Raw genomic sequence first — 18,262 nt, 5'->3', positions numbered from 1 at the left:
GGTCTTTCTGATTGTTGATAGAATATACTCAATGCATTTGTCAGTTTTAGGGGCTAAAATTTTTATTTTCTAACTCCTCTTGCTCTGTTTAAAACAGAGGCTTTGGGATTTAAAGCACTAAAAGATCCTTATGGAATCCTAAATTAAAACAAATGCAGGTTTGCTAGGGCTAAAAATGTTATGTTTCTGCATAAATTGGGTTCTCTGGAATCTGTCTTTAAAAAGCCTACTATTGTTTCTTACTTGAAAAAGGCAACAGTAGAGAACTATTCTAATTTTTTCGAACCAAACTCATCCTTAATTCATTACTTTGAAAAATGAGCTATAAAAGAGAGAAACCCTTCAATTGCCAATTATGATCTCTCATGGTGGGTTTTGTTGGGGCTGACTTGTTTAATCCTAGTGGCTGAATTATAACAAGTTTTGAGTTTGGGGCTAGGTTTTAATCAAAGCAGTAGATGTGAACTGACATAAAAACAAGCCTTTTTTTCCAATTAAAATTTTGCCAGATAACATCAAGAACATGAGGTCCCAAATTTGAAAATAAACTCAGTCTTATTTTTCTAGGACGGAAATTCTAAATCTTGAAAAAAAAGTATTATCTTGGTCAAAATAAGGAGTAAAAACATCACGACAGCACATAACTTTTTACAAATCTTTACCGTTGTTCAATCTTTTAGAGATTTAAAATAAGTAGGCTGGCTGGGCATGGTGGCTCCTGCCTGTAATCCCAGCACTTTGGGAGGTCAAAGTGGGAGGAATGCCTGAGCTCAGAAGTTTGAGACCAGCCTGAGCAACATAGTGAGACCTCATGTTTATTTAAAAAAAAAAAAAAAGTGGGCCAATCAAGAGGAAAGTTGGATTTAATAAATTTATCCCAAATGGCCAAAAAGTAGCCCCCAAACAATGATTTATATCCAGATCACAGTTTTTCATAATTTACAAACTGTACATCATTTGCTTGTCTCGTCTTTTGAATGGAAAGAGTGTGTGTGTTAGGAAAATAATCTTCTAATAAAGTTTACCAGAAGAAAATACTGATGGCTATAATTTTCTCACAAAAATTAAAAGGACATTTTTTATAGGGTGGGCTCTTCCTATCTGACTGTGTTGTTCTCCATGGGTGCAAGGATGGTGAGGAGATGATCATCTCCACTGAGGCAGACGGAGAGCAATTAGTGCCTTAATGGTCGTGTAATTAGCCCTAGAGGTCTCTGCTGTTGTAACCCTTCAGAACAAGAATGACGGATTGAAACCTTCCTACTTAACTCTTTCTAGTTTCCACACTGGGCTCTGAGGAATGCACTTCCTAGACAAGGAATGCTCATTTCTCTCACTTACCAGAATGTGTCCTAAGATGCCCCGTGAGCGCATCTCTTCTTTGGCATGCATAGTTGCAGAGGTGACACTTAAAAGGTTTTTCCCCTGTGTGCAGTTTAATGTGGCGGAGGAGGTTACCTTTCTGAGTAAAAGATGCCCCACACTGATTACACTGGAATGGGCGTTCACCTTTAAAAAGGACAAAAAAGGAGATTTCTGGTCACAGGCAAGTGGAGAAACATATGCACAGATTAGATGCCTAGGGGAAAAGCTCATCTTTTAGACAATTACTGTTCACATTGGGATCAGTTGGGAGCTGCATTTCAAGGCAAGCCTAAGACTTACTTATGAAATCTCCTCTGTAGAAGAGAAAAAGCACCCACTAGCAAGGCTATTTTAGGTATCATATTGAATCAGAGCAAAGAAACAAGAGCAGCTCTAGAAGTGCTTTCTAGATCTAAGTTTTTATATTACTTGGTACTCCCTTTTTTTTTTTTTTTTTTTTTTAGACAGGGTCTTCTTGCTCTGTTGCTCAGGCTGGAGTGCAATGGTCCCATCATGGCTCACTGAAACCTTGACCTCCTGGGTTCAAGTGAGCCTGTCACCTCAGCCTTCAGAATAGCTGGGACTACCAGTGTTTGCCATTATGCCTGGCTAATTTTTTAGTATTCCTTTTGAATATAATCTCCTTTGAAAAAAGAGCCAGAAACTAAAGTCCTTACAAGGTGTTGAGGGCTAGAAATTCTCCTTTTTAAAGTCTTCATATGAGATATGGGATGGAATCGACTGGCTCAAGTGCGATGGTTGTGTTTGTATGCATTTCTATAGACTACCTGTTTATTGTCTGAAGATACATTATTTTAAACTGGAAATAAAAACTATGTCCTTTCATTTACCAAATTTGAACCCAATACAATAAGAAGATCTGCTCTTATTAAAAATGTTATGCAAAAATATACAAAAGATGGCTAAGAAGCAAATCACACAATTCAACTCCTACTTAGAAACTGAAGAAAAAGTATTTGGCTGACCTAGAACACTGTGCTCTCTACAGTCTTTTTTTATTCATAGCATTTGCAATATGTTTGCCAAATGCATGGTGAGGCAGGAATAAAAAGCACTGAGTGAACAGCAATGCAGAGAGAGAGATACATCAGCATTATAGCAAAAATCAATGAAAGTAACCAAAAGTTCCAAATTCCACCACTTCATTTCTCACGTGGCTGCATTAGGAGAGTTTTCAGAAGAATGAAAAAAGCAGACTATTTACCAGTATGGCTTCGCTTATGAACCATTAAGACATTGAAGCTGATGCAGGATAATCCACACACATCGCAGTTCATCTTTCCACTGGTTGGCCTGCTACTATCGAATGAGACAACATGTCTCTCCAACTTAATGTTTTCATATTCATTATATTCTCTTGAATAGCTGTAAGGGATTTCAGGCTCTTCTGCATTTCCCATGGGCTCTGACTTTAAAACATTCTCATCTCTTTCACTGTATTCATCTTTCACTTTCATTGAATCATCTGCAGGGAAGAAAATGCAAGAAATGAACAATGACTATACTTGAAGCTATCAAAGCAGCTCAAACAGCAGAGACCCACAACTGACAATTAAATACCAATCGAAGCTAACAAAACACCGTACATCTACAAAACAAGAAAGCACCATTAGCGTGACCGCACGTTATTTAAATTCAGAACCACAGTCAGAGGAAAACACACATACTTACACAGATAAAAATAGACGATAATGTTTTAGGCTATCCAGAAAATTACAGATAATAGATTTTAGCTAAGTTTGCTCAAAGTGGCCATGAAACAAACATTGAGCAACTCTTCTCCAGTACTAGGGGAGAGGAAGGGTTCTCAGATCTAGTACTGTCTTTGGTGGCTGCAGTTAAAAAGGCAAGGTGATGTACTCTTAGGTTTCAAGGAGAAAATATTGTTTGAATCCTTCAGATGCATCCAGTGTAAGCCATTAAGATTAAGAGTTGACTAGTTAACATAGTTTTTCTAATTTTAAGCCATGCGTTGCCTCTTCCCCTTCCACGTATATGAGTTGCTAAAACACATCTTATCTCTGTCTCTCTTGGAGCTGATAAAGGCACAACATTGACTGTAGAGGAAGCTGTCAGTACTAATGAAAAAGTGTTGAGAAAGACAAAAGGAAAAGTAATTCTTTCATATAACCTAAGGAGTCACTTTCATCGACACAGGTAAGTGGGGCTCAATCTAAATAAGGGGAAGGACCCTTAGGTCCAAGTTAGGGAGAACTAAACTCAAGGACTCAAGGATTGTGTAATAGGACTGGATAGGAGAGGAGGGACTGGCTCAAGTGAGTTGGCTGACCAAGTACTATCTTAAGAGCTGCAATGTAAATGAATGAAATTTAAAAGAAGAGCTGTAATACTCTTCATGAAGAGCATAAGAACATATGAAGAACATGGGAAAAATATGAAGAACATAAGAAACAAAGAAGGCAAATTTATGTACTAGCACTGACACTAGTAAAACCTAAAAATTTGCCTGATATAAGAATAATAAACATTTGTAAGGGATTTTGCATATATAAAATATGCTATATAAATGCTTACTTTTTCAACCATTGGTCCTTAGAAATCAAAAGTTGTACCTCCCCATGAGGAATCACAAATCAATGGAGTGTAGGGCTGGAAGGGAATTTAAAGGTCATCTAATCCAACCCTCTTGTTTCTCAGATGAGGAAATCTGGGAGCAGAGATGTTTTTGGTCATTTGTCGAAGGTTACACATCCAGTTACTGGCAGAGGTGTGATTAGAATGCAAAACTTAAGCTTGAACTATCAATTACTTGGATTTGACCTCATGCACTAGACATATAAGGCCTAAGTGGGTTCTTACCAACTGTATTACACACCCTCCCATCAATGGTGTAAATGTTAAAACCCAAAACAGTCTGAAAAAAGATATTTTAAAAAACTACCTCCCTTCCAAAAAACATCAGTAAGTGTTGCTCCTCTTGCCACATAGGAGGAAGTACAACTGCAGCTGTGCCTGGCTTGCTACCTTCAACCCAAGTTTCAATTTTCACTTCTATCAAGGTTACCTTTCATCTATATTAACTGTGTTTGCTTAATAGAGCAAGACAGGGCCTAACCACCATCAGAAGAGCCAGGGCTGCCACACTGTTCCACTGCTTCCTACCACAGTTCATGGTTCACAACTTTTCACTCTTTGACTAGCAAAGATGTAGGGCTGTAGGATAAGTCCAACATGTTTCAAATTTGCCCACCCTATGGATCTGGATTATATAAGAAATGATATCTGTTTCCTACTTGGAAAGAGGTTTACTTCTTTCTCTGGATAGGTCTTCCCTGCTTTCAAGTGGAATTTGTTTGCTTAAGTGTTTATTTTTTATTTTTATTTTTTTAAGAGAAGGATGCACCTGAGGCTTGTACTTGCCTCCCTTCCTCCATCACTCCAGCTGTGGGTAATATCCCACCAAAGCTTGAGTGCTCTTCAGTTTGCATGTAGGCGTTTAAAAGAACCTCAACGGAAAATTTCAGCTACTTAAAACCAAAAACAGCAGATAGAAAAGGCCAGCAGAAAAGGATCCTTTCCATTTTGGTTAGAAAATGTGAACATGACCAGACTCAGGCCACTCCATGGTCACTGAACTTTAAAATGTAGTAAGATCAATGTGTTGAGTCTTTCTGAAAACAGAGGACATAAGAGAGCTGCTCCTTTCCCTCAGGATTTTGGCTTTAGTTGGCCTGACCTGGAATTCAATACGACACCATGCTGGCTCAAGAGCAGATCTTAGCTTTAGTCCTTTAGGAGTCAGCTATAGAGCAAGGAAGACAGTATTTGAGACCCAGGGACATAAGGACACAGGGACAGGGCATTAGAGAAGTCCTTTGGGCTTAAATAGTTGCTGGTTTGCCTTTGGAGTCTTACCAGTTTTAGATGAATGACCTGGATGATCTCTCTGCATGGTTACTGGGGATTAGCAACTTATTTTTATTTTATTCTATTTTATTTTTTGAGACATAGTCTTGCTCTGTTGCCCAGCCTGGAGTGTAGTGGCACGATCAGCTCACTGCCACCTCTGCTTCCCAGGTTCAAGTGATTCTCCTGCCTCAGCCTCCCGAGTAGCTGGGATTACAGGCATGCACCACAATGCCTGGCTGATTTTTGTGTTTTTAGTAAAGACAGGGTTTCGCCATGTTGGCCAGGCTGGTCTCGAACTCCTGACCTCAAGTGATCCACCCTCCTTGGCCTCCCAAAGTGCTGGGATTACAGGCCTGAGCCACCGTATCCAACCAGATTCTAATTTATTCTAATATTCAACTCTGTTACCTTCTCAAGGTAAGCCATAATAAATTGCTGGCTGGGCGTAGTGGCTCATGCCTGTAATCTCAGCACTTTGGGAGGCCAAGGCAGGTGGATCACTTGAGGTCAGGCGTTTGAGACCAGCCTGGTCAACATAGCAAAACCCTGTCTCCACTAAAAATATAGAAAATTAGCTGGGCATGGTGGCTCCCAGCTACTGGGGAGGCTGAGGCAGGAGAATCGCTTCAACCTGGGAGGTGGAGGTTGTAGCGACCCGAGATCGTACCACTGCACTCCAGCCTGGGCGACAGAGCGAGACGCCATCTCAAAAAAGATAAAATAAAATAAAATAAATTAGAATTTAAGGTATGAATGAGATTCCTGAGAGATATTAGGCTTAGTACTCAGCCTCCAAACACAGGCCACCAAAACCAGGAAAGGCATTAGCCTGCTCTAATGAAGAGATTCATCCCATTCCCTGGAAGACTTATTGAAGCAGAGAAAAGGGGTGTTCTACTTAGAAAAATTCTATTAGAAAATACTAATGAACATGTCTAAAATCAAACTTGTCATCTTTGAACCCAAACTTACTTCTAATTTATGACTTATTTATGTTGACAAATGGCATCACCCTTCTTCCAGTCTCCAAGCCATGAAACTGTGGAACCTTTTCTCTTTCAATTTCTACATCAAGTCAGTCTCCAAGATCTATCAACTCTATGTCTTCAGGCTCTCTAGGTGCCAACTCCTCTTTTCCTTTCCTTTTGCAATTTGGTTTCACCTTTCATCACATCATACCTAAATTCATCCTCTCTCAACATTCCTTTCTTTTTTTTTTTCTTTTTTTTTTTTTTTTTGAGTCAGAGTCTCACTCTGTTGCCCAGGCTGGAGAGCAGTGGTGGGATCTCGGCTCACTGCAACCTCTGCCTCCCTGGTTCAAGCGATTCTCCTGCCTCAGCCTCCTGAGTAGCTGGGATTACAGGTGCCCACCACCACGCCTGGCTATTTTTTTAATTTTTTTTTTTTTAGTAGAGACAGGGTTTCACCATCTTGGCCAGGCTGGTCTTGAACTCCTGACCTCGTGATCCACCCACCTCGGCCTCCCAAACTGCTGGGATTATAGGAGTGAGCCACTGCGCTCGGTCTCAACATTCCTTTCTAGACAGATTTAAGACACAGGTGGTCCAGGAGCGGTGGCTCACACCTGTAATTCCAGCACTTTGGGAGGCCGAGGCGGGTGGATCATGAGGTCAGGAGATCAAGACCATCCTGACTAACACGGTGAAACCCCATCTCTACTAAAAATACAAAAAAATTAGCCAGGCGTGGTGGTGTGCGCCTATAGTCCCAGCTAGTCAAGAGGCTGAGGCAGGAGAATCGCTTGAACCTGGGAGGTGGAGGTTGCAGTGAACTGAGATCCCACCACTGCACTCCAGCCTGGGCGACAAAGTGAGACTCCGTCTCAAGAAGAAAAAAAAAAGACATAGGTAAGCTATGCTTACTGCCTCTACAGCCTCAAAAAGGACTCAGAATTCTCTGTAATATTGCTTCTGCCTCCACAATTCACTTAATCTGCTCCCTTGAATATCACCAACCATAATCTCCTGATTCCTAGATTCAGAGCCTTTTTGTATGCCACTCTCTCCAACTTCTTTGTAATCCTCAACACTACTGACCACTCACCATTCCTTGTTCTTCTGCACTCCTATGTCTTTCTTTCTTTTTTTCTTTTTCTTTCTTTCTTTTTTTTTTTTTTGAGACAGAGTCTCACTCTGTTGCCCAGGCTAGAGTACAGTGGTGCGATCTCGGCTCACTGCAACCTCTGCTTCCCAGGTCCAAGCGATTCTCCTGCCTCAGCCTCCCGAGTAGCTGGGACTATAGGCACGTGCCACCACACCTGGCTAATTTCTGTATTTTTAGTAGAGACAGGGTTTTACCATGTTGGCCAGGCTGGTCTCGAACTCCTGACTTCAGGTGATCCACCTGTCTTGGCCTCCCAAAGTGTTGGGATTACAGGCATGAGCCACCGTGCCCGGCTCCTGCACTCCTATTTCTTCAATGAAAATGTACCTTCTTTCCTTGCCTTTCTGATTGCTTCCTTCTTGCCCCTTTTCTTCCCTCTGCATCCTAAATACTGTCCTTAACCTTCTTTTTTCTTACCTCTACACCCCTCTTGTATGGCAATTTCATTCATTCTTAAGGCTTCAACTAACATCTTATATGATTAATTTCCATATATATAACTCCAGGTGTAATCTCTCTCCCTTTCTTTAGTCCTCTATTTCTGAAGGCTTCCTAGGTATCTTCCCAGTTACTCAGGCTAGAATCCTTAGAGTCATCTTTCCTTTCTCCTGATTGGGCCCCACATTCAATCATTCAGTGGTTCTATCTGTGTATCCAATCTCTAATCTGTTTCTCCACTCCTGTATTTTGCATGCCCATTACCTAATTCTCAGACCCTATGACTTTCCCATGATCTACTTATTGCTGTAGCCCCCGCACTGTTCTCTTTGCCTCCCTTCTTTCTCCTTTCCAGCCTGTCTTTTTCGTTGCTACAAGATTGCTCTTCCTAAATTCTACCTCTGGTCATGTCATAGCCCTGTCAAAATTCTTCAATATTTTCCACTGCCAACAAAATAAAGTCCAAACTCAGAAACAAATAATTTAAAAGGCCTTTCGGGATCTGGCCCCAACCTATCTTTGGCATATTAATTTTGACTAGTTAGATCTTTAACTAAAGAGCTTCTAAGTAGTCTTATTTCTACTGCCTAAAAGATCTTTCCCCAATATGGCCACAGGTCCAAGTCCTACACATCCTACATATTTTTTTTTTTTTTTGAGACGGAGTCTTTCTCTGTCACCCAGGCTGGAGTGCAGTGGTGCGATCTCTGCTCACTGCAACTTCTGCCTCCCGGGTTCATGCCATTCTCTTGGCTCAGCCTCCCGAGTAGCTGGGACTACAGGCGCCCACCACCATACCCAGCTAATTTTTTGTATTTTTAGTAGAGACAGGGTTTCACTGTGTTAGCCAGGATGGTCTCGATCTCCTGACCTCGTGATCCGCCGGCCTCGGCCTCCCAAAGTGCTGGGATTACAGGCATAAGCCACCGCGCCTGGCCACTGTCCTACACATTTTTAAAGGTCAAACTAATATGCTGTCTCCTGGCTACTATGCCTTCTCTGATCAACCCAGCTGGAAAATAGCCTGCTCCTTCTTCCTGGGTTACTTATGAACTCACCTCCCCTAGTCTCCCCGATAAATATGTAAACTAGCTGAGGGCAGAAGCTTTACAGATTGTGTGTGTGTGTGCGTGTGTGTGTGTGTGTGTGTGTGTGTGTTTCACTCAGTATTCCCTATGACACTGCTTAACCTGTATCTGTAAGACCAGAGGTTACGTGGTTTTAAAATAGAAAATTTGGGGCTCCTACCATAGATCTACTAATCTGGGGGTGGAGACTGGAAATGTTCATTTAAAACCATGCTCTCCAGATAAACCTTATGCACAACGGAGTTTGAGAGCCACTGCCTCGAGTTAGATGCAGTGCCCTACATAAAGTAGACATCCAATAAATTCCTGGTGTATGAATATATCATTGCATTAGCCTCCTAACTGGCCCATGGTACATGTGACCTCTGTTATACTGCATCCTATTGCCAGAATAATCATGCTGTAGCAAAGAAACTCTTATTTAAAACTTTCAATGATTTCATTTGCTTATAGAATAAAGTCCAAACTCCTTAATGAGGTATTCAAGCACCTGTCCAGAACTTGCCCCAGGACTACTTAATCATCTCATTTCTCAGTCTTCTTGAATCACCTTTCTCTCTATACTAGAACTTTACTATGCAAAGTGAGGTCCTTGGATAAGCAGTTCTGCAACTGCCTGGGAGCTTGTTAGAAATACAGGTGCTCAGGCCTCAACCTAGACCTACTGGACCAGAATTTGCATTTTAACAAGATCCTCAAGGATTCTTATGCACATTAAAGTCTGAGAAGCACAGCAGCAACATGACTAATCACAGTTCTTCAAGCCTCTTCTCCAGCCTTTCCCACACCTAAAATATCCTTCTACCATTTCAATAGTGTATTCAAACTTCCACATGCAGTTTAAATGCCACTTCTTCCATGAAGTCTTCCTTGATACCCTTAACTAGAAAAAAAATTATGTTTCTTTGTTCTCATACATCCGTCTTATTCTGCTTTATATTTAGTATGATATAATTACATTGCTACAGATCCGCTTTTATGTAGTTGATGTGTTCATAAAATGTTTCATGCAAAACCAATAACACTGTCCCGCTGATTAACATTCTACATTCAGAAATGTTTATTTTGCCCTGATTTCAGTTGTCAGTGACTGGCAACACCCGTTCATTTAATAAAGGCAGAAAATCTTAAAGACCTGGCAACAAATACTTGAATATATTTGGGGAACTGCCTGATAGTATCCTGAAGTCTTTTGTAAAGTGAATAAACCTTTTATAGTATGAATAATCTCATGTTTTGGTTTTGTAAATTCTAATCTTCTTATAATATATATCAGGTTTCTTAGACATACATCTTAAGTTGACACTTAGAAGACTATCAAGAAGCCTCATAGACACTGGTGAAAGTTTATTTCTTAAGTCAGGTGGTGGGTGTATGGATGTTTTCTTATTATTCTTTAATCTATACATGTAATTATACTTGCCTTTTTGTACATATGATCTATTTTATAATAAAAAAAGTTAAAGGCTTCCTGAATACATTTTTTATAACTGAACTTGTGGAGAAAAGAATATACCAAACCACAAATTGCTGATAAAGGTAATTGCTATACATTCCCAGAGGCAGGGAAAAGATGTCTAAATTGAATCTAACCCCTAGGAAATTAGATTAAACTAAACTTCTTTCTAAAGGAGCTACTCTAGGGTACAATTGCTCCCATCTTTGTCTATGTTTTCAGGCCTCTTAGGAAGATGACACACACGAACACACACACACCCCAGAGAGAATTTTGTAGGCTGAAGAGAACAAAGGTTTGGCTCACTGGGGCTGATGCACATGGTTTCATTTCCTGGGGTGATGGTTATCACATGAAAGGCTTGTACTCCAGAGTAGACATTTTTGGTTTCACCTGAGACACTGCAAAAACAATGGGTCCTGGAAAGGATCCAACATCTAAATCCTTCAGGGGCAATAGCAGTCTCAGCCAACTGTGCCTCAGTTTGTTTTTACAGGCACATAAAATGCTCAGTTGGAGAGAAGAACCTATCAAAGATGGCAAACAGAATAGACAACTTGGGTATCTTGGAGAGCATGTTGATACTAGGAATTTCCCAGTGGAAAAAAGAGATTCTGAATTTCCACCTTAAACTATGAGATCTCAGAATCCAACTCTAAGAAGGACAAAGTTGGAAGTAATATCCTCAGGTCTGCCGGAGATATTGTGAGAAGGGACAAAACAAGATAGAGGCTGTTAGGGAAGGCACAAAAGGGTGATGTTATTTAAGTGTTTTACAAGGATCGGGGGTCATAACCATGAAATCTTCAGCAAATGCAAAAGTCAACTGGATAACAAAGAAGCTTAATCATCTTAATGTGGCATTTTAATGATGCCACTGATTTGCTATGCCAATTCAGAGATAATGAGGCCCTAATGCTACAGATGTTCAGCCAGGCTAAAAGAAAGGGGGTGGGGGGGGGGGCTTTTCTAGCATGCCATTTTCTAACTATCCAATTAAACAAATTGTGAAAGCATCTAAATAGTTTACCAGGTTTTGACAGCTGTTAATAGGATTTAGAAGCTTGAAGCACTAAAGAGCAAAATGGGAAATATATGTATTGTAGGTATTCAGTCTACAAAGTTTGTTGCTGTCACCCAATCTAGCACAAACAGATGAACTAGAACAGTTTTCCTTATAAAATTAATGTCTATACTTCTCTCCCACAATGACCTCTTTGTATTAGGAAGAAGAACACTGAAACGATGGGTCATTTTCATTTTCTAATTTACATTTTTGCACGTAAAGTAATGAGAGAGAGAAACCGATGATATTTTTAGAACTAAAGAGTATGGAAAGTTTTAATATTTGCTAACCAGTAAAATTATAAAGCTTCAATGCAAACTAAACTTTTGGTCATTGATTTATAAAATCTATTATGTTTTCTTTTTTTCTCTTTTAAAATTTAAAATAATGAACGTCTGTTAATTTTGAAAATGCCTATTTTTAAATTAGGAAAAAACTGGAAAAGGTGAATCAGGCTAACAAGAGATGAAATACTGGCCGGGCGCAGTGGTTCACGCCTGTAATCCCAGCACTTTGGGAGGCTGAGGCAGGCAGATCACGAGATCAGGAGATCAAGACCATCAAGACATGGTGAAACCCTGTCTCTACTAAAAATACAAAAAATTAGCCAGGCATGGTGACGGGCACCTGTAGTCCCAGCTACTCGGGAGGCTGAGGCAGGAGAATGCTGTGAACCCGGGAGGCGGAGCTTGCAGTGAGCCGAGATCGCACCACTGCACTCCAGCCTGGGTGACAGAGCGAGACTCCATCTCAAAAAAAAAAAAAAAAAAAGAGAGATGAAATACTGATATCTCAATACAGGTTTGGATAAAATTCTATAGATTTAAGTTCTCATTGAAATACATTTTTGGCCAGGTGCAATAGCTTACATCTGTAACTCCAGCACTTCAGGAGGCAGAGGTGGGAGGATCGCTTGGGCCCAGAAGTTTGAGACCAGCCTAGGCAACAAAGTAAGACCCTGTCTCTACAAAAAATCAAAAAATTAGCCGGATGTGGTAGTGTGTGCCTGTTGTCCCAGCTACATAGGAGGCTAAGGCAGGAGATTCCCTTGAACTCAGGAGGTCAAGGCTGCAGTGAGCTGTGTTCATGCCATTGCACTCTAGCCTGGGAGACAGAGCGAGACCCTGTCTCAAAAAAAAAAAAAGAAAAAAAATTAAAGTCATGAGAAAATAGCCAGGTATGGTAGAATACCTGGGAATAGCTGGGAATACAGCATGCCTGTAGTCCCAACTACTCAAGAGGCTGAGAAGGGAGGATCACCTGAGCCTGGGGAGGTCCAGGCTGCAGTGAGCTGTGATCATGCCACTGTACTCCAGCCAGCCTGGGCAACAGAATGAGACCTGTCTCAAAAAAAAAAAAAAAAAAAAACTAAACTGGCCATCAGTAAATCACATCACTTCAAACACAAGAGCATTAGCATGTAAAAAGTTTCATTTGCAAAGGAACTACCCTCAATTTTACTAATAACATTCATTTTTGCCTTATCTGACTATCAAATAGCTCATTCATGGGCATAATAATAAAAATAATTTTGTTTAATAATTTCAGTGTAATTCTTTGCTTCCCCATTAGAAGAAGAGGAGATTTACTACTTTTACAACAGAAATACACTATACATCAGCAGTAGGTAAGGTTCCAGCTGCTCAGCTGGGCTAAGCTCTTCAAATGTCATGGGGCCAGGTATAATTCTTTATCTAGAATTGTGAGGACTGAAGGCCATGATGTATGAAAGGTCTTTCTAAACTATAAAGAGTCTACAAGTATATTGTTTCATTTCTGCCCATTATAACAATTACTTTTTCTATTGATTATTTTCATTTACGTATTAAACTCTTTTGTATTTATATTTTTGAGAAATAACTGCTACCCATCAAAAAACAATGGATGAAATACATTTAAAGAGGCTGAAGTTTTAGATGTTGCCTAAACAAGCATAGACTAAAGTAGTTACCTGGTAGAAACTTCATTTGTAAATCCGAAAGAAAAAAAACTTCCTTTTTCATTCAAAATTCCCTTGCATAGAATATTCACTCTATCTTTTTTTTTTTTTTTTTTTTTTTTTGAGACGGAGTTTCGCTCTTGTTGCCCAGGCTGGAGTGCAATGGCGCGATCTCGGCTCACAGCAACCTCCACCTCCCGGGTTCAAGCCATTCTCCTGCCTCAGCCTCCGGAGTAGCTGGGATTACAGACATGTACCACCATGCCCGGCTAATTTTGCATTTTTAGTAGAGACAGGGTTTCTCCATGTTGGTCAGGCTGGTCTCGAACTCTGGACCTCAGATGATCTGCCCGCCTCGGCCTCCCAAAGTGCTAGGATTACAGGCGTGAGCCACCGCGCCCAGCCACTCTATCTTTTTTAAAAACAGGAATGAAAAAGTTTAAAGCATGTTAAAATACAATTCTTAGTAAAATTCAAAAACTGTCATCCAAATACAATTAAATTGGCTAAAAAACATTCTGACTGTCACAATACCAAACTCAGGGTCACAGGTAAAGGAAGGAATGAAAAAGTCTTCTATATCCAGAGCATAAGTAGTTCTTGGTGTATATAGCATGCTTTGTGTTATATCACAATTAGGGTATTTATCTCCCATATAGACTAGGAGTATTTTCAAGGTGGGGACCAGGTTTAAATAATATTTGTGTCCCCAGAACCTAACAAGGGCCTTGTTACTTTAGAAATTGAATGAATGGGCCGGGTGCGGTGGCTCATGCCTGTAATCCCAACACTCCAGCACTTTGGGAGGCCAAGGCGGGCAGATCATTTGAGGCCAGCAGTTCGAGACCAGCCTGGCTGACATGGTGAATCCCTGTCTCTACTAAAAATACAAAACATTAGCTAGGCATGGTGGCACGCGCCTGTAATCCCAGCTACTCAGGAGGCTGAGGCAAGAGTATCGCTTGAACCCAGGAGGCAGAGGTTGCAGTGAGCCAAGATAGCTCCACTGCACTCCAGCCTGGGTGAGAGCGAGACTCCGTCTCAAAAAAAAAAAAAGAAATTGAATGAATGAATGAATGAACTTCTTGGGCAGCCTGAACCAATTTAGTGATGATAACTAGGCCAGGCAGAGAAGAAGTAGTAGATCACAATATACCCCTAACTTGTCTACAAGATTCTGATGCTGTCATGCAGTATGTAGTTTCTCTTAATGCATCAGAATAAGGTCCATGGCCCACAGTGATAGCCAGTCATCTAGTTGACTTCTTTGCCCATTGTGGTCTGGCTTCTGCCCTTCCTGCTCCACCATTTTGCAATAGGATGCCACTGGCCAGTCCCTGCTTTTTAAATCTCTTTCCTTAGCTTATTCTTTGCTGGTCCTACTCCTACCTCACTTATTTACTTATATCCTCTGTTTATTCCTCTTTCTCTATCTCCTAGATGTGAATTATTTCCTAGGGCCTATTTCTTGAAACTTTTGCCTTTTCACTTTACATACTCTGTCTCCTGATCCAAGTTTTTATTGCTGTTGACTCTCAAATTTTTATTTCCGGTAGACCTGGAAAGCCATAGACATATACTTCCTGACATGTACAATCACTTCCTGAATTTCCAACACTTATCTCACACTCAACAAGTTGCAAACAAGCTCCTTATCTCTCCCATTTCTTCTCCGCTTTTCCTATAATATTCCCCGTTGTCCTCTCTACATAGTGGCTGTTTGATGTCAACGTCTGTATATTATGCTGCTTCTATCAACATTTAGCACTGATACAGAGCTCAGTGACTACTTACCAAACAAACAAGGAAGTAAGGAAGGAAAGAAGATAAGAAGGAGGAAAGGAAAGCGTGAACAACTATACTATTATTTGCTTCAAGTACAAAATTAGGGTTGACGGTGTTTTTAAAAATTGTACAGATTGCAATTTTGCCTAAAGCTAGCATATTAGCCGAAGATAGAGGGAAAAAATAAATTGTTATTTCTAACTCAAGGTATAACAATCAGACCCAAAGGGTATAAAGGATTCTTGGATGAGAAGGAAATGAGTATAAGGATTAAGAATTAGAAGACTCTTGTTCTTTTTAGCATTACGTTAAAATACAAAATAAAAATGAACATTTACCGTCTGTAACATATTATTTAGACTTTTACCCATCTCTGGTTCTTCCCTTCCTTCTTCCCTGGTTCTCAAATAATGGAATTAGAGCACTGAGAAATAATAGAAGAAACTCAGCACTGACTTCTCCTGGGTGAATGTACAACATTAAAAGCACACAAGGGAATGAGCTATCTTGTCACTGGAACATGTTCATCCCTGGGGGTAAAGTGTAACAACTGCTTAACAGCTGCCCAGTAACATACTTCAAGGCTGCAAGCAAAGATGCATCCTAGCTCTACTGGAAACTGCAGAGGGAATATTGTCTGGCAGAATAAAACTAGAATAGAATCTGGCCAACAAACTGCAATCTATGTCCTTTCTATTTCAAACAGCAGCTTCTAACGATCACAGAGAGGTTTCTACTAACAATATTCAAGTAATATTGGATGGGTATTGGTAATTACAGGGAAGGAACAATATGGTATTTAACTTATTTTTTTCCACTGAAAATAGAGTTGAATGACTTTTTTTTTTTTAAGTTTCTGATAAAAGAGCATGGGCTTTGGAGTAAGACAGAACCCAGGTTCAAGTTGTACTAACTAGCTGTGTAACCTCAGCAAGTAATTTGACTTCCGTGAATTTTCTCATTTGTGTTGCAGTAATGATAATATCTATACCTAATAGGGCTGTTACAGTAATGAAATTAAGCAAAATAATGTATATATAGGCGTAGCATAGTAGCTGGCACATAATATGTTCATGACCTTGAGACAGGCAAAGATTTCTTAGATACAGCACTGAAAACATGATTCATAAATGAAAATATCCTGCAACTCAGTAAGACAAATAATCCAATTTTAAAATGCACGAAAGTAGTCTTTAGCTTTTCTAAGGTAATAAATAAAATTTTTAAAACGCACAAAAGATGTGAATTAACATTTCACCAAGGAACTTACATGAATGGACAACAGACCAATGAAAAGATGCTCATCATCCTCAGTCATTAGAGAAGTGTGAATTAAAACCATAATGAGATTCCACTTCACACCTGCTAGAATGGCTACTATAAAAAAGACACAATAAAGAGCGTTGGCAAGGATGTGAAGAAAATGGAACCCTCATCCATTGCTGGTGGGAGTGTAAAATGATACAGTCATTTTGGAAAACAGTTTGGCAGTATGGTGGGCAGCCTTCTAAAACAGCTCCTAGCATTCACACCCTTGTGTAATATTCCCCTCCAGTGTGGGCTGGACCTAGGTGATTGCTTCTAATGAGAAAAACATGGAAAAGTGATGGAAGGTGTCTCTTCTATGTTTAGGTTATAAAAGACTGTGACTTCCATCTCTCTCTCTCTTTCTCTCTGTGGTGCTTCTTGCAAGCTTCTCAGATGAAGTAAGCTGGAGAGCAAGGAGCTGAAGGCAGTGTCTGGCCAACCTCCAGTGAAGAAATGAGGCCTTCAGTCTAACAGCCTTCAGGAACTGAATCCTGACAACAACCACATGAGTGAGCTTGGAAGCTGATCCTTCCCTAGTCAAGTCTTTAGATGAGACCACAGTTCAGGTCAGTATCTTGTTAGCAGCCTTGGGAGAGACTGAAGCAGAGGACCCAGATATGCTGTGCCTGTATTCCTGAGATAATATGTTTTAAGTTGCTAGGGTTTGGGGTCATTTGTCACACAGCAATCAATAACTAATATAGGGGTAGTTTCTTATAAAATTAAACATAAATTTACCATACAAGCCAACAATTCTAGGTATCTGCTCAAAAGCAGTGATAACCTATGTCCACATAAAGACTTGTACATAAATGTTCATAGAAGCTAAAAAGTGCAAACAATTGAATGTCCATCAAACAGTGAATTGATAATCAAAATGTACTATATAAATACAATGATATTCTTTTTTTTTTTTTTTTTTGACAGAGTCTCACTGTCACCCAGGCTGGAGTGCAGCGGCATGGTCATGGCTCACTAGGCAGCCTCGACCTCCTAGGCTCAAGCAATCCTCCCAACTCAGTCTCCTGAGTAGCTGGGACTATTTAAAATTTTTTTTTTTTTTTTTTTTTTTTTTTTTGTAGAGACGGGGCCTCTATATGTTTCCAGCTACTCGGGAGGCTGAGGTGGGAGGATCACTTGAGCCCAGGAGTTTGAGACCAGCCTAGGCAACACAGTGAGATCCCATCTCAAAAATTTTAAGAAAAAAGAAATAAAAGAAACAAACTACTGATACATGCAGCAACATAGATGAACTTCAAAAACATTATGCTAAGTAAAAGAAGCCAGAAACAAAATATTACATATGGTATTATTCCATTTATATGAAATACCCAGAAACAGTAAATCTTTAGAGACAGAAATAATTAGTGGTTGCCTGAGGCTGCAGGCAAGAATGGGGATCAACTACAAACAAGTACAAAGGGTTTTTTAGGGTGATGGAAATGTTCTAAAACATGGTGGTAGTTGTACAGCTCTGTAAATTTGCTAGAAAAGTCATTGAATTGAACATTTAAAGTATGTAAATTATAACCACATTAAAGCTGTTTTAAAAAGAAATCTATACAGATAAACAAAACAAAATAAAATTGATAGCTCTGATACTGACTCTGATACTGACTCTGTCTCAAAATGGGAATGTTTAGCTACCCATTCACCAACAATTACAAGAAGCATCATGGTAAGTATAGTTTTTGAGCTATGATTACTTCCATATGACAAATGCTCAGAAGACTATTTTTAACTCCTTTTGTTCCTGTACAACTGATTTCATTCCCTTTCAACAAAATTAACAAGAATTAGCT

General features: G+C 39.9%; 1 protein-coding gene across 2 annotated transcripts in view; it reads right to left on the bottom strand.

The window, feature by feature from the left end:
* IKZF3 (IKAROS family zinc finger 3) overlaps positions 1-18,262 on the bottom strand; it is a 110,891-nt gene that overhangs the window by 32,346 nt on the left and 60,283 nt on the right. For both annotated transcript variants that reach the window (XM_055102095.3, XM_055102096.3), the window contains exons 4-5: positions 2,591-2,851; positions 1,342-1,509 (exon numbers count right to left, since the gene is read on the bottom strand). In XM_055102095.3, coding sequence (XP_054958070.1) covers positions 1,342-1,509; positions 2,591-2,851 — 429 coding nt within the window. The remainder of the gene's footprint in view (positions 1-1,341; positions 1,510-2,590; positions 2,852-18,262) is intronic.

This window comes from Pan paniscus, chromosome 19 (genome assembly GCF_029289425.2).
Source record: "Pan paniscus chromosome 19, NHGRI_mPanPan1-v2.0_pri, whole genome shotgun sequence".
Taxonomy (NCBI): domain Eukaryota; kingdom Metazoa; phylum Chordata; class Mammalia; order Primates; family Hominidae; genus Pan; species Pan paniscus.
Note: the sequence above shows the minus strand (reverse complement) of the source record. Positions and strands in the feature narration are given on the sequence as shown.